Source organism: Manacus candei, unplaced genomic scaffold, assembly GCF_025592945.1.
Source record: "Manacus candei isolate 608988 ecotype Guabito, Panama unplaced genomic scaffold, ASM2559294v1 h1tg000131l, whole genome shotgun sequence".
In the NCBI taxonomy this organism is placed as follows: domain Eukaryota; kingdom Metazoa; phylum Chordata; class Aves; order Passeriformes; family Pipridae; genus Manacus; species Manacus candei.
The window spans coordinates 1005840-1027800 of NW_026138179.1; the positions used below are offsets into that span (position 1 = coordinate 1005840).

A 21961-nucleotide genomic window follows, 5' to 3' on the forward strand; every position below is an offset into this window, starting at 1 on the left:
CCAAATCAGTGATTTATAATAAATACAGCTCCCTGTGGCATCTGAGCAGCTGAGGGTGCAGAAGAGGAAGGTGGATTCATGTTCCCAGAAGGATGTTGTTCAGCATCCCCAAGGCAGGTGACCAATCTTTCCCTCCACCCCCTGTCATCAGCCCTCTGGACCACCCCCCACCCCAGGCAGTGACTCAAAGGATGGGAGGTGGCACTGCCAAGTGCAGAACAGGCTGGAGAACCTGAACAGCTTCAGTTCTCCATTGGCACAATCCTCTGGCAACAGTGACAGTCTGGGGAAACTGTGAAGGCTTCTGAGAAGAGATTCCACTTCTGTTAATTGTCCTCCATGCACGTTCCAGCCTTTGCTGGTGTTTGCCACCGGAGAGAAGAGCTCATTTAGAGAGGGGACAGGGGGACAATAGAGCCATTAAAGGAAGAGCTGTGAGCCTGAGGAGAGATAACAACGGCAGAGCAGCAGAATGCTGGTGCCACGGCCTTGGCTCCCCCTGAATGGAGCTGTGCAGCTCCTGGCAGCAGCCCTGCTCCAGTGAGCAGATCCCTCCCCACAGGGCTGTGCTCTGCAGCTCTGAAAAATGTACCAGACAGAAAAGGGATTTTCAAAATCCCCTGCAAGGACTACATTTGTTCAGTCAACCACCACGTCCGACCTCTCCCTGCTTTCCCAGGGGCTCAGAGGTGCTTCTTCCTTCCCAGGGCATGGAGAGTGTGAGTGCCAGCCCAGGGAGCTGGCAGAGGGTGGGAGCTGTGGGTCTGACAAAGCAAGCTTTGTCCAGTCTCATGGTAACATCTTAATGAGCTTCACCTCTTCATTTATGAACATAAAACTTGTTTGACTTTACATTTGCCATGACTTTTTCCTTTTAAAATTGATACATCTTGTTAGGAAAAATAAGAAGAGTTGTAGATAACTCTGCAAATGTAACAGGATTTCCCAGGTAAACATAATCTAATGTTTTATAGCCCCATTCTGCCATAAACCAAATGTATATATTTAATTATGTGTGGCCATACATCCTTATGCACAGATATTGCACATTATTTGTGCACAGCAGTGTTGTTATTAATAGTAACATATCATTCTCTCCCCAGTAATCTTCAGGCAGCTCCCCATAAAGCACTGTTGAAACCTCCTGAAACAACAGCTAAAACCAACAGTGAAAAATCACCCAGCAACATCTTGGTTTTGCCTCCTGCTTCAGCTGGGAGGAGGGAAGGAGGGCAGACAGTGTGAGCAACGGAGAGGAAAACTCTGCTTGGTCACAGTAAGGAACAGCAGGTTTGTGAATATCATTTTGCCAAAACACCCAAGAGAAACACATGACACATTTAGCATGCTCCTACTGCCAGATGAAACAACTGGTAATGATGGGACTCACAGCACAGGTCCTGCACGAAGACACCTGGTAAAAAACCCCGGCGTGGATGTTTGGAACTCATGCTCACCACACCATTAACCTCCCACAGACACTTCCCAGGCAGTCAAGGAGAAAGGAAGGAACTCATTAATGCCCCTGGGTTATTTTGGAATGTTTTTCCAGTTCAGCATCCTCCCAACTGCACCTTGCTGCCAACTGGTTGTTCCACTGGGGCCTGGGCTGCCCAGGACAGAAGCACCCACTGCTCCAGTCACAGCTCCACAGCAGCACAGCTGCTCCTCCACTCCTGACCCACCTCATCTTCCCACTCCACTGCCCAGCTTTTTTCCACTCTCTCCCCAGCTAATCCAAGCTATGAAACTGGTACAGACATTCATTTTATCCACTCCAGCAAGGCAGTTCACTGCTTCTAAAAATACTCCAGGAAATTGAATCAACATTTTGTAATTGGCTGGTAACAGCAATTACTAATAATAAGCAGGAACATAATTTTCATCATTTTCTACTCTAGCTGTAATGTAATCTCAATAGCAAACTTTGGTTTGCACACTAAACAAACATGATGGCCACTATGAGAAAAACAGAGAGACAAAATGGAATACCAAAAACCAGCCTTAAAACTAAACAAACTTCTATCAAATAGCAAATAACTGTAATTCCAACAGCCTTTGGGAAAGATAAAGTTAATATTGTTCCTATGTTCCCCTGTAAAATGGAAAACCCAAAGCTGCTCTCCACTCCTCCTTGCTGGTGGCAGCAGCACTCAGAACTGCCACCCCAGCCCCTGGGCACGCTGGAGGCAGCTCCTCTCCTGCCCAGCTCCCACAGACACCCAGTCACTGTGCAGGGAACAGGAGACAGAGCAGGGTGAAGAGCACACACGACCTGAAGGACTGCACTGGAGGCAAGGCTGCAGTCAAGCAAACCACTCGTTTCACAGTGAAAAACACTTTTTCAGAAGGAAGCCCTGCTCTGAAGTAGGTTTTCTGGAGAATGAGAGAGCTCTTGCAGATAAAAAACGAGGAATATTTTCCTTCCTCAACCTGATGAATTTGCTGTAGGTGTCTCTGCTTTCCAAATCAATAAGCAAGTGCCAATTCATGCAAGGATTTAACTTGGAAGGAGGTTCAGCTCATTTCTTTTCCATCCAGCCAAGAACAGCAAGATGCTATGCTGCTCTCTGCAAAGCACTTGCACAGGGCTCAAAAATACCTCAGACCCCACCAAAGGCAAAGGCAAAGGCAGGTAGAGGGGAGGGAACCTCAGCTGCCAACCCCAGCTCAGTCTGTCAGCAGGGTTTGCTCGCTCGGCACAGCCACAAACTCCTGATGGAGGGAGTGAGGGCAGGGAGGTGCCACCCTTGGCTTCAGCTTTGGTGCCATGTCACACCAAAGCACCCCCAGAGCCTCCTCTGCCCCTGTTCTCCCTGCTGCTGCTGTGGCTGTGATGCTGACAGGGCAGAGCTGCTCCTGGTCCAGCCCCTCCTGCCCTGCCCAGGGTCTGTGTGGGCAGAGCAGAGACAAAGCACCCACAGCAGGGGCTGCAGGGCTTGGGCTGAGCCTGCCTCGAAGAGAGAATCACTTCTACCAAGTGCTGAAGTGATCCCTGCTTCCCAGGGCACAGTTTGGACAGGAGGTGAAGCAGGCAGGGTCCAAGTGCAGGAGATACAGAGACATCACAGAGACAAGACCACAAATAATAAATTAGTTGGATAGGACTATGCTTAGAGTGATTCACACCATTGCCTTTTATAGCACAGCAAAGCTTTTAGATAAAGTGAAAAAGTTCAAGAGACATTTAAATGCCCCCGTGGGTAAAACTGAGCATAATTTCAGATGCTGTCAAGGATCAGGTTGCACTAAAGAAAATGGCCTAAAAAACAAACCACAAAGACAAAAGGAGTCATGGAGGCTGCCACAATGAGACACAAACCAAGCAGAAATGGAGAGTGTGCAAAGTTTTGCAAAGCAAGTTGCAGCCCTGCAGCCTGTGCAGGGCTCAGCTCCCTGGAGAAGCAGTGCTGCTGTACACCCACCCCACGGCCCAGAGGCACTGGGAGATGGGAGAGCATCAGCATGAGGGACTTACTTAGTGTTGTCTGAGTCAATGGTGTGAAAGAGCTTCTCAAGTTCTTCCTCGTTGAGTGTCCCATCAGAAAAAAAGGCCTGGAACTCCTCCAGTGACAGCTTCCCATCGTCTGCAAACAGCAACACAGCCCACATTAGGGAACCAGCAAAGAGAGGGGCAGGACTGAAAATCAAGAGTTATGTTCAGATTTAAAGATTCAGACCAAAATTATCTCCAAGTGCCCCTGCAGAACTGGTTCACAACCAGTTCAGAGCTCACTGGCTTCAGGGTGGGACCTGAGGGTCTGCCCAGCTCTGGCAGACCCAGGGCTACACAAAGGTGCTCCTGGTCACTGGCAACTAATTGGGCTGTTAACCCAAAGCATGACTCAAACCTAAAGAGGAAAATCTGACAAGCTGCACCCTGACACTGCCTTACATTTAAGAAATTATGGAGCATTTTTTCTCCCCTGTGTTCAAATGCTGCAGGACATTCATTAAGGGACATCTCATAGACAGGACAAGGCCCTGGGCTGGAATTAAAACAGACTCTGCAGTCTCTTCTGCCATCTCCATCCACCTGCATCTTCTCACAGTCTGTCTCCCCACTCTGGACAGAAACCCAGGAAGGGGCTATAATAAGGACTTCTTTGCAACTTTGGCTGATAAGGTGACAAAGGCTTACACTTAACTGATAAATCTGGATAAATCTGATAAAATTGGATAAAACCAAAAAAACTGATAAATCTGACAGATCTGTGCTCTATGGACAGGCACACAGATGGATGTGAGAAAGCCTGGAGAAAGCTCCTGGAAAGTTCAGTAGTAAAGCAACAGGAGAGAGACAAAAGAAACTTTAAGGAAACCTTAATTTACCTCTGATTTCTTGTTCAATTTGCTGGCACCGTGCTCTGGTGTGCAGCAGTGCCTGGGAGAGAATAACTACCCCAGGTCACATATTATTTAAAGTCTTTCCATTCATATCCACAGAAGAGCCATGGGCTGGAAATGCTGCCTACTTTGCAGTAGGAGAATATATCATTTATTATTTAATCAAATAAATTGTAAACTCTGTTATTTCTTTTTCAGAAAATGACGCTGGAGGACAAAATTAGCCACCTCACCACGTACACATCAATATTTCTTCCCCGAAGTACGTAAGTCTGCTGCTCCTAAAACATACCTGCACTGCCCAGTGCTAACCCAGCTTCCCTTGCTGAGCCAGACAAATTCAGAGCGGTGATGAACTAAGATGCCTATTTAATTGGCAATTATGGAAGGAACACAGCCAGGGAACAAAGTCTCCAGCAACACGGGGTGAAGAGGGCACCGTTCCCAGAGCACCACAATGGTTACAGGGTGCTCAGACAGGGCCCAGCTGCCTGTATTGTTTTTGTGCATTTCTTCCCCAGAACGTGCCCTCCCTGCAGCAGGCAGGGAGCAGAACAGCAGGGCCCAGCTCAGCACACGGGGCCCAGGTTTGCTGTTTCTGGTCACACAACACTGAAGCATCTGTACTTCAGCAAGGACCTGTTTCCTGGAGCATCCAGCAGAGCCACCTGGACACCACCCCAGTGGTGACACTCACCTGCCCAAGGAGACAAAAGGACCACATCTGGAGCAAGAGCTCCACCCACACCACCCATCTCCATCTCTGCTTTCCTCTGATCCTGACTGGCAATGAATACATGCCTTCAAGCACCAGCATCCAAAGGGTAACAGCATTTCTATCCCATGAGGGCTAAACACTTCTTTATATACAGAAAACTTTACCTGTAAAAACCTTAAATCAGCGCTTGTTCACCTCAAAACTGTCCTTCCACACAGAGGGCAGGCAGAAATAAATTCCCAGGAAAGTCACATAAATCAGCTTACTGGGAGAGAGAAACTGTAAAGTGAAGTGGATTTTTTTTCAGGAGAGTACTTTGATCCAAATTTACAGTTTGCTCAACTCTGGAAGACACAAAGGTGTTTCTAACTTTAAGGAAAAAAACCTTTTTCCTTTATCTAGTTTGTATCTTAAAAACTCTCTCTTTCGTTTTACTCTTGCTTGATTTGTTTTGCTTTGGGTTTTTTATTTGTGGAGTAATGTGCTCTAGGGCACATTTTTGTTGCAGCCCCTGAAATGTCAGTGTTTAAAATCTGTGCCAAAACACTGCTGTGACTCCCATCTCACGGCCCCAGAAGAGAACAGGGTGGCAGTTACCAACTACCATGACAGGCTGGATCTCTGGAAACCAGCATGCACTGAATTTCTGTAGGCATTTAGCAGCCCAAAGCAATACAGGATGATCAAAGGATCTAGAGGAAGGTGGAAGTGACAGTGACTTTTATTTCATTTTTATTGTTTGGAGGCCCCACAGAACTGCTTGATTCCTGGCTGGAATTTGAATAAAAGCACCGATTTTAAAAGCAAGCAGTGCCCAGGGCTCTCATCCCCCAACAACCATCACCACAGAGTACCAGTCAGCCTAAAGCTGATGGCTATTTAATACAAACTGGAATCCTTGTCTGCAAACACACAAAGCAAAAGCCTCCCCAAGCCAGGAGCTAATCCTTGGGCTGCACATCTGTAATTGTGGAGTGGCCTGAGAGCTGCTGTGGCTGGAGCCCAGCAGGCAAGGAGGCCTTCAGGGAACCCGGGTGATAAGAGGAAGAGGACTGGGCTGGGATTTGCCAGCTCAAATTAAACTGGTAAAAATGCAGGGCAGAGCAGACTGACCCCAACATCAGTGATGCCAGGCCTGCTGTGATAAGGGCTGGGGGGACACTGTGCTCCAGCGGCAGCCTTATCAGGACAGGCACAGCTCGTCCTCACAGCACCAGTATCTACACTCAGTGGAGAATGGATAAGACCTCCAGAAACCATCTTTATGCTGGAAGCTCCTGGGCTCAAGAGATACAAAATTCTCCAAATGCACACGTTGCACCAGCTCACTGCCTTTTGATAGGGAGGATAATAGAAAAACTGAGATTCCACTCCAAAGCTCGCTAAACAGTTTCCATCTTTAAGATCTGGATCCACAGAACTATTTGTGACTTTTTTGTCTGGATGACCATACTAAAAGCCAGGCAGCATCCTTTCACTGACTCACCCTCTCCCCTTTAAATCCAGTACTTGAGGTCAACACCTGGCTGGCAGCAAGGACAACTGCCACTAACTAGAAATCAGCTCCACTGGCACTGATTGGCTGAGAAAAGAGATAATCAGGCCACAGCTATCCTGCCATCATTTCTTCCTGAGAGCAATCCTCATTTTACTCTAGCTTTTCAAAATAATTCAGTCAGAGGCAAAGGCCAAAGCAAATTACCAGCCCAAGAGTCATCAAAGTTAAAACTAAGTGAAGAGAGAAGGATATAACAGAGAACATCAGAAAGCCCCAACTGGGATGTTATTATATCTCCATTTCCCATCATGAAAATCTGAGTCCAGAGGTGGCTTTTACACCTCCTAACTCACACAATCAGGCTGTTCTCACCCGCTAACACAGCCCAGGGAAAAATCAAACTGAGCTCATAAATCCAAAGTATGGGAAATCTGATGGCTGAGTCTCTGGAAATTCACTCAGTGATACAAATAGCTTAAAGGAGCTACAAAATAAGGCACTGTTCCGAGCCTAAGTTTCCTAAATCTGTTTTCAATTACATGAGGTTGAGACTGCTCATATATTTTCTGGCTATATTATGAATATATTTTTCGCTATATTACGAATATATTTCATTACTTACTCCTATTACTCTGTGAGTTCTAAAATGCTTTAAGCTCCACTTAGTGTGCAAGTGCCCAAGAGTTATGAGTAAGTAAATTGGATCTTATTGTGGCCTGCGAATAAAAATGATAACTCCATTTTTTTTATTCTTTTTTGTGTGTACATGTGCACGGATACACAAGCCAGTGGGAACAGGGACTGGCTTCCCCCCTGGCCCCTCCATCCAGCCCCCTGGAAGCCGTGGGAGCAGCTTCATTCATTTAAACCAAGGTGGATATGGGCTGGAGTTTTCAGCTCTGGGCTGTTGGGAAAAATTCCCTCCAGGTGCACAGATGTGCTCTGTGCTGAGCCCTTCCCCTGGCATTGGAGGGCTGTGTCCCCTGCAGCACCCAGCCCACCCCCAAAGTCACCCCAGCTCCTCACCCCTCGCTCAGGCACGAGCAGCCAGCACAGAACCACCCACCCCTTTGGTTCCAGTCACACAGGGTCCTCTGGGGGCAGCTGCACTGAGCTGGAAGCAGGGCTGGGGATTCACCCCCACACCTGGGGACTCACCCCCACACCTGGGGACTCACCCCCACACCTGGGGACTCACCTCCAGACCTGGGGACTCACCTCCAGACCTGGGGATTCACCCCCACACCTGGGGACTCACCCCCAGACCTGGGGATTCACCCCCACACCTGGGGACTCACCCCCAGACCTGGGGATTCACCCCCACACCTGGGGACTCACCCCCACACCTGGGGACTCACCCCCACACGTGGCTGAAGCTGCAGAGCCACGGGAGCTGTGCAGGAGCTGTGCAGGAGCTGTGCAGGAGCTGTGCAGGAGCTGTGCAGGAGCAGCACAGCCCACGTTGGGGGCCCTGCCATTGCCACTGGAATGGAGCCCCTGCAAATGGCTTTGCTAATGAGATGTAACACACATCATTAGAAGGAAATTACTACAATTACAGTCATTTTCTAGTGAAAGAAATTTACAGAATATCCCCAAAATCACTTTTTTTTTTTTTTTGAAACTTAACTAATGCCCAGCACAGATGTTTTCACAAGGGTCAGCACAAACCAAGTGATCTGCATGGATAATCTGAGGCTGACTGATGGTATGAAGAAGGACATAGTCTGTTCCTTCACTCTCCCCTACCAGGAGATCATTCCCAAGATGTTGCAGCCATCAGCAGACCCAGCTTATCTCCAGATACAGCAGCCACTGCCTCTCAGTTATTTTTCATCTTAGTTGACCCTTTTATATTGGGTACTGTTAAATGGATGAGTGACTTGGAATAACCATAGCTTTTTAGCACCTCTGATTTACTTACCCAGTCTAACTGTGTCTCTGTGATTACACAAGCCCAAGCCACCACAGCAAAGCAGCAGAACCTGAGCAGAGCTTGCAGCTTCCTCACCCAAACAGCCTGATTGTCTCTCCCCAAGGCTTTGATTCTCCACGTAGCCAAACATCTGCCTTGCTCTCTCCATGGTTACCCAGTCCCACACCTCCCTGCCATCCTGAACATCTCCTTCCTTCTCCATTAAATGCCTTCAGCATCTCCCCTCCCCACACTTCCCACCTGCCTTTCCTTTTTGAACTCTTAGATGTAACATATAGGATGCTGTAGACACATCTGTACAAAAGTAGGATTTCTGTTTTAGAGGAGATTCTATGCAGAGAAAAGGATGAAATATCATCAACCTTTGATGCCTTCCACTTGATCCCCAAAATTTCTGGTTGTTTCCCAGGCAGCCTTGTGCTGACCTGTTCTTCAGTCACCCCCCTGGAATGGCCTCAAGTTGCACCAGGGGAGGTTTATATTGGATATTAGGAGAAATTTCTTCACTGAAAGGGTGGTTTAACATTGAAACAGCCCAGGAAAGTGGTGGAATCACCCTCCCTGGAGGTATTGAAAAGATGTGTAGATGTGGCATTGGGAACATGGTTTAGTGGTGGGTTGGCAGTGCAGTTCATCTCACAGGGTAGCAGTTGATTTTACAGGGCTTTTCCAACCTTAGTGATTCTATGATTTCAAAAACATCAGCAAGCTCCCCACTACCAAATCCCCAGTCAAAGCCCAGGAGCTACTCACAGCCTCTCTAAATGTTTGATCTAAAGCAGAAATAAAACACAAAGACAGCACAGCTTGTCATTAATAGGAGATCACTCCATGCTCCAACCATCCCAAAGCTGTAAAACCTGACTTCAAAACTTCCTCCTTCCATTTGAGGTGAAATTCTCACAAGGAGAACCTGGCTCCTTCAGTGCCCTGAAAACAACTATTCTGCACGGGAACTACTACAGACCACGAAAAATACAATAAAATAAACAGGAGGAGAAAAACTGGTATTTGGATACTTATAATAAAATATTAAATAGTATAGCTGCTGTTTTCCTATGCAAAAAAAAAATAAATAGTTAATCTCTATGTATCAGCAAACTGCAGTGCTACACATAATTCCCTGCAAGGTTAAGTGTTCCTTTGTGTGCACAATAGAGGTGGCCTGGGAATCACAGAGAGATATTTAAATCTGCTCCTGAGCTCTGCCACATCAAAGCAAAGCAGTGGGTTTATTTGGGAGAGTGTTTTCAATTCCCCACACGCACATCAAACACCACACATGGTCTCAAGCTGTTGCAAGGCTCTTACTCCTGCCATGCCATGATGCTTCTCCAGATGCATCCCAGTGGATATGCTGAGAGGCAGAAACCTTGGGGTGATGGGCAGAGATGTAAAGCCATGGAAAAAACCTCTGTGTGAGAGTGTGCTCTCTTACAGGTCTCCTACAAGAACATTATGGGATCTGAGGCAGCTCAGGCTTTCCTGAACTCCAAGTGACATTCACCACATCTGAAAAAAAAAGCCTGAGAGAAGCTGCCATGGGTAACATGTTCCAGATCCCCTCTGTCCAGGCTGGCTGAGGACAGGTCACACCCACACCAGTGCTTGTCCTTCAGCAGCAAGGATGGAAAGCTGGGTTCCTCTGCAGGGACGAGACAAAATATCACTTCTGAAGCTTTTTAGGTCACTCACTCCCAGCTCCTGGAAGTGTTCAGGGTGAGGCTGGATGGGGCTTCAAGCAGACTGCTCTAGTGGAAGGTGTCCCTGCCCACGGCAGGATGACTGGAACTAGACAAGCTTTAAGGTCTCTTCCAACCAAAGCAATGTATGATTCACTTCATTTCCCTCTCCAGGTGGGCAGCCAGAACTTTTGTTTTGCTGGAAAGCAACCCCTGGAGCTCCAGTTCCTGCCAGCACCTGGACAGACCAGGAGAGCACAGCTGATACTCTCAGGTGGTTGCTGGAGCAGAACAAGGGCACAGCTGCTCTGGGGCTGGAGCTCAGGGTGGATGTTCTGTGTAACCCACCAAGTTTGGGGAACAGCTCAGAGCACTGAGACCAGCAGCACACCCAGACCATGGAGCTCACCCAGCTCTCAGTCTCCCTGGAATCAGCAGTGGGCCCATGTCCAGGGCAAACAGGGAGGAGAGAAGGAAGAAAACTTTGGCAAGTTCATCTTCAGTCACGTGGGGAAACTCCACAGTAACCTCACACACTCCTAAAACACTCTGGAGCCTGCACAGGGCCCTGGCACTCCCAAAAGAGCAGCAAACCAGGCAGCCCTCTGATGAGGTCTCATAACACCAAATTTGGGTGTTACTTCACTGGAAGAGCAAGAAGAGAAGGCATGGGAATCACCTCAACCTCCCCTGCCAAATAATGTCTCCACTTCTGACTGAGGACAACTCAGAACACAGATTAAGAAAGACAACCTGTGGAGTTTTGCACTGTGTCCCAGCTGGGAACATGTCAGCCAAAAGATTCATGAACTATCAGCTCCAGGCAGACTGCCAGCACTGAAGTTTTCAAACTTGCTCATTAAATTTGGGCATAAACATAAAAAAAAAAAGTGAACCTGGGATGATCTACTGGAAGTTTCAATCAAACTGAAACAGAAGCCAACACTCTCAACTCCAGTACACCCCTGCTCTGCAACAGCCTATTAAATCCAGATTCCTTGAAAAGCTCAGAAACAGGCACCGAACATCCCCAATCCCCTCTGCTCCTCATTAACCAGCCTTCTCTCCTGCTTCTTTTCAAGTGCAGATGAATATTTCAGAGTGCAGGGCAGGGTGTGCAGCGTTTTCAGCTCATTACATCCAGCACTCAGCTTCCAGGAGAGGATGAGGCAGGTGTTTGAGCAAGAGAAGGAACATTTATGAAAATACATGGTGTTGCCTCCCTAAAGCCTGGTCCTGGTGTGGCCAGGGCACATCAGGGACAGGATCTCCCTGGGCTGGGGCTGTTCTTGGCAGGGCTGGCAGCACCACAGTGGGTCTGGATGGAGTCCTGTGCTCTGCCAGCTCCTCCAGGAGCAGCGCAGCAGGGATCAGAGCTGCCAAGTGGGATCACAGCTGCCATCCACAGCTCCAGCCTCTCCCAGGGACAGCCTGGACTGCAGCTCTGGGCAGCATTTCAGCTGCTGCCCTTCCCAGGGAAGCACATTGCTCAGCTAAATAAACTGCATGGATAGAACTACAACACCTGGCTTGGTTTCCTGATCTCTGCCAGCAGAAGCTGCATTTCAGCCTCGCTGAAGGATTTAGTACAAGAGCCAGAAGCAGCCCCAGGGTGCAGTGGCTGTGCTGGGTCCCTGTGGGATGGTGGCATGTGGGGACACAGCCACAGGCAAGTCTGAAAACTCACCTGGGTTCTGTCACTGCAACAGTTACCCTCTGAATTTCTCCCCTCCTTGTAAAATGAGCATTATTCTGTGCTTAGTGAAATGCAGTGGATGGAAGCACTGCTAAAGGTGCCCTTTCACTCAGAGCAGCCCCAGGCAGGCAGCAGTGGGGCTGTTCAGATGCTGTAGCCACTGGAGCTGTTGACTGTTGACAAATTAGCAGCAAATTAGTGCAGATTAGAGAGCTACAAACTCATTGCTTTCTGCAGTCCCATGAAACAATATCCAGATTGCACTGGCAGCATCAACAGCTTTCCATTCAGCTAACAAGCTGTGCAGAGATGAAGAGAGCAAATTAAACCAACCCAAAAAGCAGATTCCTCATTTGCATTCTCGGAAGTTTTCCTACTGCTTTATCATTTGCAGCATACAGGACATCCAGCTCCTTGTGCCAGGACTCAAGAGGTGCTTGAATAGCAAATGCAGAACCTGAATAATTAATTACTTGCTTCCTCATGTTAACCCCTGAACCGTGAAATGCAGGTGTAAACCACCAACAGTGACCTCCTGCAACACAAATGTTTCATTTCTTGAAACTTAATGGTCTCAAAATTTCTGCTGAAAAAAGTTTCAGGCTCTAAACTGAACTGCTGCTCATGTTTGATGTTCTCTCTCTGAGAAACTCCTTTGCCAACAGCTGAATCTGCTCCTGAAACTTCTTTTTTGGGGAAATCTTTGCTTTAGGACCCAGTATAAATGTGAGCCTGTGGTCCCTCCCCACAGGATGCTCCTGGAGGTCTCCAGTGCTGTCTGTCCTGGCTCCCCAGGGCTGCCCAGGGAGCACAGACAAACCAAACCTCACTCAATCCATCACAGTTGCTCTTGTTTTTTAAGCTCCCACTTAATAAGCTTCTGCATTTCCCATTTACTTTCTCAGAGAAAATGTAAGCCCTGTGCTCAGTGTCTCCAGCTATCTGTCCAGGGCAGGATGGCTGTCTCAGCTCTGTCAGAGATATTTAACATCCCTAAGGCAAACAATGCAGATATTTTTCATACTCTTTCATCTGTTTGCTCCGGCAAAGTGGCTGAGCAGCACAGAACAGAACAGTCCTGCAGAGAAGGCACATCTGCTCTGAAAAGATTGCAAAGAAAAAACAAAACCTAAATACGTTTTCCTGCTCCGGTGAATTAAACAAGCACAGCTCTAATCACTGACTTCTGCTTTTAACAAAGCTGCAGCATTAATAACTTTTCTCTTTATTTTTTTTAGCTCGCCTGTTCCAAAAGTAGGTTATAAAAACCCCAGAACTCTTATCAAGCTTTTTGGTTAAGGGAGGGCAAAGATAAGATACTCTGCTGTCTCTGCTGCGATGCCTCACGTTGTAGAGAATAGAGAATAAAGTACGAATGACAAAATATAAATTTAAACAAATGATGAATAAAATAAGAACAAGAGTCACCCCAGCATGGAGCTGCACAGTGAGAACCCCCCCTGGCCCACCCCCTCGAGAGCTGGTTTGACAAGTAGGTCACTGCAGAAGGCAGAGCTGCTCCCTCTGCTCCTCCCCACATCTAATTGCAGAAGCAGCAAAGCCCCGTTAGAGTCGGCACAAAAGGCAGAGGGGGAGTTGTGTGCCAGCTCAGGGCTCCTGCTGGGAAGCACCCCCTGACCCCCCCGCCCATCTCAGCATCTCCCAGTCAGTTCCTTCCGTCCTCAGCATCACAGCCACTGACCCGGGGGCTCTGGGGTTCAGCCCAGCCTGCTTTGCTTTGGCTAAATCTAAGATTTAAGAGGAAAAAAAGTATTTGAAGGACAAAGCCATTGGAAAAATGCCTGTAAGTTTGTTGTGGTCTTCTTTTTCCAGTCAAAAATGGGGTCAACCTGGCTTCTCTTCTCAAAGACAGTTTTCAAAGGAACCTTTGAAAATCCCTGACCTGAACTATCTCAAGTTTTGTTTCAGTTTAATCCTTATATCTTCCCCTGAACACCGACAACGGCCTCTCAATTTTTAGCTCACTTTTCTACAGCAAACCTGACCAAGCTGACAGAGTTCCTAAGTATGAAAAGAAAACAAACCCCCTCTGCTGCAGTTTGAGAACCACAAATGCACAAAACAGTGGGGCTGTTTCCTAGCATGGCCCTGGGAAGGGTCCCCCTGCTCCCTCAGCAGTCCTGCTGCAGCTCATCAGAATGCTTCTTTGAGCACAGAATGCTTCTTTGGGAGCCTGTGTTTCAGAGAAGCCTTTGTGAATTTTTAATGCCCTGTGCTACTTAACGTTTGCTGAATCCCCGATTCTTCCCCCCCATCTCAGCAGCACCTGCTGCAGTTGTGGGACCTGCAGCAGCACCCAGCCCTTCCCAGCACAGCCAGGAGCTGGGGATGAGCCAGAGCCCCAGGAGAGGCACAGGGGGCACTGCAGGGAGGTGCTTCCAGACCCTTCTGTGGAACCCTGCGATGCAAAGCCTCCCTGAGCCACCCCAGGTTCAACCTGCACTCCAGGGGTGCCCCCACAGGAACACCCAGCGATGTGTGGGTGTGTTCAAACCCTCCAGGGCAGCCCTTTGTGCAGCCCCTGCACAGGAACTGCTGCTCTCATCCCTTCTCTTCTCTTTAGGGTCTCACAAAGCCCAGAGGTGATGGCTGGAGAGCAGAGGGGGAGGCTGGCATGAGAAACCAGCTGGGTAACCAATGCATTGTGCTGAAGGAGGAGAAAAGGGGAATGTGGGCCATGAAAATCAAGATACACAACCTGTTTGACACACATGACCCATCTGCTTTTGGCAGAACCAAATTTACTGAGGGCCCCCAGCACTAAGGGTGATGCTTAACAGTTTACAACACAAATCACACTTATTTGAGCTTTCTTCTGCTCCACTAGGCTCTGACAGCAAAATCATTGGAATTCTTTTATAGTTAAAAAAAAAACTTCCACCAAAACCCAACAGCATCTGGATTTCACAGAGCTGCCATCCCAGGAAATGCTACACAAGATACTCATAAGAAAACCAAATTGCTAACACTTTTTTCCCAAAACTGGGGAGCCCTGAGATGGGGAGCACAGCCCTGCTATGTTCTGCTCAGGACTTACAAACAGGAGTAAAGATAACTCAGGAACCAAGAAAGAAAAATCAAGAGCCACTATGCTCGTGGAGAACTCCCTGCAGGTTGCCTGGCTTGCCCATGGAAACGCCTGAGGGAAGCCTGTACTCCTTTGAAACACTGAACATTACAAGCTTTAGCTAATGGAATAGAAAATGTTAGGTTTAGCCCTCAATGATATCTCCTGTGATGTTCCATCAAACCCTCCTCGTGTGGAGGAGGTGATTTATTAGCAGAGAGTGGATCCAGTGGAAGGAAGGAGCATCCTGGTGCAGGAGCAGGCTCATCTGAGAGCTTCATCAAAGGAGCAGTTTGCAGAGATGTTTTCTGTCTCCCAGTGCTAAAAGCTCACAAGTTACTGCCAAACTTGTCATGCAAAAGCTTTTCAGAGAGCAGACAAACATTGCTGCAGCCTTGGAGGAACTCAGCTCTCTGCAGGAAACCCACTGAACACACCTGCCTTCCCAAACTATCAGCACAGGCTGCATTTCTAGACCAGCCCAATGCACAGAGGCATGCTGACTTTAGCAGGATTTCTGAGCCACCCCTCTCCTTATGGACCTGTTTGCCTCTTTGTACACATGTGAGCCTGAAATATTTGTGTCTTATTTACACATAAAAAGAGACAGAAGAATAATCTAGGATATAGGAAACAAAACAGTCCCAGCAAACACAGTGGGGCTGGTGAGGGTCACGGTGCTGGTCAGGCCATGCCAGGGTGCCAAGCACTCAGAGCAAACCTCTGAACAAGGGTTCAGATGACATCTGGTGTGGGAGACAATATGACATTTGCTATTTCCTGCTATTTCCATCCTAATTCAAGAGGTGCTGATTCCAAAGCCCATCTGTCTCTCTCATGGAGGGCACTGACATGTTCTGCAGAGAGAAGGGAGCTCACAGATGATCAGCTCAGTGGTTTCCTACCTGCCCAAATCCCACAGGACCTCTGTGCTAAGGAACAACTTGGTTCCTGCTGCAAGATCAGCCTCTGTGAATCTGCACTGATGCTGCAATAGCAGTGCTGTGAGAAACATTTAATCCTCAGTCTTGTTTTATAAAAGGATCAAAATGCTCAGCATGTTGACAATTCAAAGGTTTAGCAGTCCCAACATCCAAGTACCAGAGGACAGAAATACATACTGCAGCTTGTAACTTGAATACCAAAATGGGAGAAGACAGGAGGTGAAAGGAAAAAGCCCTACTCGTGCTGTACTGCAGTGGCCCAGTCCTGTTCTGTGCTGATTTATGAATATATGAAAACCGCTTTCTTTTACCTTGCCTTGGTTGTTCAGCTGCTTCTGTACGAACACATTTGCTCAGGTCAGTGTGGGGCTCTCAGGAAAAGCCCATGGGAAGGCAGTGAGTGGCTCCAGTGACCCAGAGTCCAAGGCTCATGATGTGGAAAAAGCCGTGGATCTGTTTGCCCAGCTGATCTTTCCTCGGGCTGCACCCAGCCCTCAGCTGGGCTCTGCTCTGGGAGCCACAGGAGGCTGTGCCTGGAGAGGGCTCTCCCTGCCAGGGTGGAGCAGGGCCATGCTGAGGTGCCCCTGTGACACATCACCACGGAGCCAGCTGCCAGCCAGGAGCTGTGTCCCTGCTGCCCTGCCCTGCAGAAAGGTCCCCCTGCCAACACACACCTTCTGCTTCCATCCTCTACCCAAATCTGCCCTCGACATCCCATGGGTCTGCCTCTGCCCACTTCCTCCTTCTCCCTAGAGGGAGAAGAAATGGGAAAAATATCGGGCGTCCTTCCTCAGTTGGGTATTGTAAATCTGTCACTTTAGGAAACATCTGCAGAAAGAGCCTTCCCAAGCATGCTGCAGCCCCAGAGCCTGATGTGAAGGACAGGGCCAGGGAGAGCACAGTGTGACTGCATTTGCTGAACAGCAGTCACCCTCTCCCTGGCTGCTGACCTTTAAAATGTCAGGCTCCTCATTTAGAAAGCAACAATTGGGTCTGAAAAGTTTTAAGTGCCTGTATTTTGCTCCAGCCACTTTTGCAGACGATGCTTTGCAAGAACGTCTCCCACTGCTTGATTTTCCTTTCCCCTTCATCTCCTCAGGATTTCAGCATTTAGCACCTCGTTTGCCCCCGCTGCTGTTGTTATAGGAGGATTTAATATTCCTTAATACACACAGTTCCATTTTTATAACTTCTTTTCAGTTAATACTGCCTCCAGGTAAATGCTAGAAAACCATTTTTTTTCTTTCATTTCCAGCTTAGGAATTTCTTTTCCAAGATCTAAACTCTGCTGTTTTCCTACAACTAGATCACAGGATACAGAGGAGAGGAAACTAGTTTGGTTCCTTTCTTTGAAAAGATATAAATATTTTATCTTGTTTTTACAGTCTTATGCAAGTACTTCCATTTATAGCACACATTTTTCCCCACTGTTTGACACATAGCAAGCGTATTAATTGATACCACTATCACTCCAGCTACAAAAGACAACAAGGCAGTTCAGCACGTGGCTGTGTTTGCACATGGTTAAAGCCTGAGCTCACAAAGCCCAGGGGCAGCCTCACATCCCCCATCCCCTGCTGCTGGTCTCCAGTTTGAAACGGGGCCAGGCAAGCTGTGCCTTCCTGTCACACGGGCACAAACACTTCAAATTCATTCACGGTCCCCTCCTGCCCCTGCATCCTCCCTCTCCTCTCATCCCAGCCCTGGGGATGGCACAGGGGTTGATGGGTGCTGCACGTTTGCTCTCTGCAGCTGGTGCTGGTGCCCAGGCAGGTGGTGCTGGGGCAGCTCTGCTGCTGCTGCCTGCCAGGGGGGCAGATTGCTGCCCCATTTATTATTGTTATTATTATACTGTGAGGAGCCTATTAATGTGAATACACTCATTTTGGTAAATCTTGAACTATTTGCCAATATGAATTCAACCTTTTTTAGAAGATAGGGAGGGAGGTGTAATGAGACAAAGAAAGCAACTGATGGTACCACAAAGGCAAGGAAGGAAAAACAGCCCTGCCTAACAAAGTGTAGCGTGTATGAAAGGCAGCAAACCAGCCAGCTGGAAAAGGAACATCTCCATGATGAGCAGAAAATCCTTTGCAAAGGAAAATAAGCCTCAGTGCACTTATTTTTATTGGCAGACCAGGCACAAACCTGTGCTTTGGTGGTGGCACAGCAGAGCAATAAGGAACTGAATCCCCCTGTGCCTGAAGAACACACAGGCTCTGCAGGCTCCTGGAGTCAAGTATTTGAAGGAAAAGAACCTCTGTGTTCCCATGCCAAGCACCAGAAGCACCCAAAAGCACACACTCTGATCATCACTGATAACAACTGGTCCCTTTTACAGACTGAGGTTAGAAAGCCCTGAGCAACAACAGGGCTGGAGGCATTGGCAGCTGTGCTGTGCCAGGCTGGGGGCCTCAGTACCAGCAGCCAATTAAGGCAGAGACTTGGCAGCAGGAACTGATCTTGGATCCAAACCCCAAGTCCAGGCTGAGTTGGTTTTGAAGCCGAGCCCAGCCCGTCCATGCTCTGCTGAGCAGCAGTGGGAGCACGGCCAGAGCATCTTCTTGGGCACACAGGGACCTGCCTCTGGCACTTGGCCAACACACAGACAGCCTTCACCCCTGCCCTGAGGCTGCAGCAGGGTCACACAAGAGAGAATTCCACCTGAAAACTAATTTTAAATTATTTCCACCTGTAAAACTTTCTGGAAGCATTGCAGGCTTTTTCCAGAGCAAACACACCACCTTCCCACAGTGCAGACAACCAGCCATGACACCAAAGACACTTGGGCTCCTGCTTCTCGTGTCTATGAACATCCATTTTCACTCTCTGCTAACACATCCTCCCAGGAAAACAATCAGTTGTTCCTGTCCCCCAGATTATCCTTGTTGGGAGTTACAGGTTCAGATGTTTCACTGTTCCTACTTCAGACATGTCTTTCCCCACTGCAAGTCAGTAAGATACTCATTCCCCTCTCTCCAGTATATGTTTTCTGGTATTTTAAAAGAGTGAGAAACAGAAAGAAAAATATATACATGATCTATAGGTGTTACTGGCCAATTGCATGAGCACAGGCTGCCAGAACATATTTTCTCACAATTGTCTGGCCAAAATTGCTAGCAAATTATAAGGATAACTTCCAGCAGTGTATTTGTTCTGGATTTAATTTTTGCCTTATTCAATTTTAACAGCTATAATAAAATATCTTCAATAAATACAGCTGATCTGCAGAAGATACCTAATTAAAAACAATGCTGGAGCCCAGTGCTGGCTCCTGCTCCCACGGCAACGAGAGCAGAGGACAGTGTGCAAGAAAAAGGAAAAAGGAGTGATTTTGCTCCACTCAGGATCTGCTTCACTTTCCCTGAGGGAACTTCCCACAGATTAAACTGAAAAACAAACACAGGAAAGTTCTGCTGCCAAGAGAGAGAAGTAGCAATAGAAGCTCTAAGTGAGATTTAGGTGCAGTAGCAAGAGAAATAACACAAGCTGAGGGTCACCCAAGAAGCCTGTGGTGGTGGCAAAGGCAATTTTAGGAGTTCCCACAAGCTGGTCACCTCCACCTGGGTGTGTATGGCCACACTGCACCTTGTCACTCATTTGTAGTTCACTGGGAGCACACAAACTGCACCACTGATCCAGTTAAAAACAAGGTACAGCATCCAGGCTGGAACATCTCTCCCCCAAAGGCAGCACCATGCCCAAGTGTCTCCAAGGGAAATACACTGATGAGAATCTTTGCATCAAAGTCATCTCCCAGCCTTTGAATGCAGTTTAGGAAACACTTGTGGCAGTGACAGCCTCCCACCACGGGAACAGCACAAAACCAAGCCTTCTTTTCACCTCAGTTACTGCACATGAGCCCAGACCTCGCCAGGACAGTGTCAGGGCAGGAAGGGCAGAGTGCACCACAGCTCTGCAGCCTGGCAAGGTCTCACTGCCTGGCACACTGCCTGCATCCCCCTGCTGAGGGACAGGGATGGGCCATGGGATGGCAACACAGAACAGGGAACAGCAGCTGGGATCCCTCACAATAATACCTAGCAGGGAAACCAGGTATCACAAGGATTTAATCAAAATGCTCAGAGCAGAGCTGCTCTCAATTTTGATGCACAAGAGAGCAGCAAGCTCTTTCCTGTCCTGGGTGAGAGTGGAGCACGTTGTCTGACGAAGAACAGAGCTCCACACTTTGTACAGTTCGACTCACAACGCTCAAAGGGCAAATGTCCACCCCAGGAGCCTGTCCCTACACACAAATCATGTCCCCTGGTCACTGCCACACACCAGCTGAGTCCCCAAAGCCTGCAGTCAGCTGTTCAATCTGTCAAGATACTACAGCAAGCCAAGTTGCAAAAGTCCTCTCCAAGCACTTCAAAATTTCATATCTTTCAGGGAAAAAAAAAAAAGAGAGAATAATTTAGCAAGAGAAATATTGATTTGCTGTATCTACTTTGAAAAGTTTCCCAGATACAGCAAGATGAGATATTAATGAGAGAGATCAAAAAGGGCCGGGGAGTTAAATCTTCCATGTCCATCACAGAGACTGACCCATCAATAAGGAAAATACACAAATATAATGCTTCAACTGATACAGCCTTCAGGATAGCTACAGCTGTGCCTCTCCAGGCCAATAATTCCAGAAAATGCTCCAGAAAAACCAGGGCAAGAACCATCACTGTTAAGACACTAACAATAAAGCTCACATTTTTTGGGTAGGGTATACAAGTAGGTAATAGCTCCATAAATGTTTCATAGTGCCTTTTGCTGGCTGTCATCATGCCATGTAGGCACATTTGCTGTGCAGCCCCCAATTAGATCCCTCAACTTTGGCTCCAGAAAGAAATGTCTTTAAAAATCCTCTTGACTAATTGAGCAGCTTTTCAAAGTCTCCTTGGAAAACCATGATCCCTTATTCCCACCCTCCAAAAACTGCAACATGGCCATTAAATCTTTTACAATAATATATTCCATTTACTCCTGTCCAGCCTGAAGCCTCTGATGAGATTTGCAAAAGAAAACCCACATCTCCCAATCCACAAAGAGAAGAAGGAAATAAACCCTTCTTCCTTGGGTTGCATGGTATGTCAGACCTTAATTGGCTCTCTTCAAAGCAAAGCAGAGTCTCTGGAAATGCTGCCCACCAGATCAAATGCCAGGCCAAAGCAGCAACCCCTGCTCGATGTCCCTTCCCCACCTCTCTTGGACACTCACATGCTGCTGTTTGTCTCCATCTCTTTGTATTAGAGGACCTGACAGGAGGAGCCAAGCAGGAGAATGGGTACAGCAGGAAAGGAGCATTGCCTGGAGAAATGCAGAGGCTCCATCACACCACAAACCCACCTGAGAGGCTGAGCACAGCTCTGCTGCCCCACTGCCCAGGGCAGCAGGACTGCAGGAGTCAGAACCCAGACAGAGACACCTCCCTGGGCAGAAATGATGGGATATGCTGTGCAGAAACAGGTGGGATATGGGCCCTTCTGTTGAGGAAATGAAAGTTCATGTGCTGGCCACATCACTGGCTTGAGTTCATGGGGGAGTTTCTGGGCTGGATCCAAACCTTGCCCAGCTCAAACCTTCTCTGGCTCAAGCCCTGCAGTTGGCAAACCCTGTGTGGGCCCAGATGGAAGCCCAACTGCTGCACAACCTCCAGCCTGTGACACACAAGGATGCAGCTGGTAATGAAGTCCTAACCCAGTGCACCCAACTCAAGGTCTGCTCTGCTGAATTAAGGTGGTCCAGCCAAAAAAAGCACGAAACCACCCCTTGATTCTAGCATGAATTTGCTAACTTGAAGTGACATGTGAAGAAAAACAGGTCCTAAAAAAGCTCCCAGTTCTCCACTTGAGCTGCACACAGCATGCACCAGATACCTGCATATCTTTGAAGAATAATAAAAGCAGGCCAGAAAGGGCACGAGCAGCTGGGAAGTGCCCTTTCAAGCCAGAGAGTGATGAAAATCAAACCACAGAATCATAGAATCATTTCCTAGGTTCACAGTGGCAAAGGAGTACTGGACACATCCAGTGACAGCCAGGGGAGCACGACCAGCAAC

General features: G+C 47.9%; 1 protein-coding gene across 1 annotated transcript in view; it reads right to left on the reverse strand.

Annotated features, from left to right (window-relative positions):
- NECAB2 (N-terminal EF-hand calcium binding protein 2) overlaps positions 1-21961 on the reverse strand; it is a 68777-nt gene that overhangs the window by 30582 nt on the left and 16234 nt on the right. Inside the window, exon 3 of the mRNA XM_051771304.1 lies at positions 3479-3587. Within this exon, the coding sequence (XP_051627264.1) occupies positions 3479-3587 (109 nt within the window). The remainder of the gene's footprint in view (positions 1-3478; positions 3588-21961) is intronic.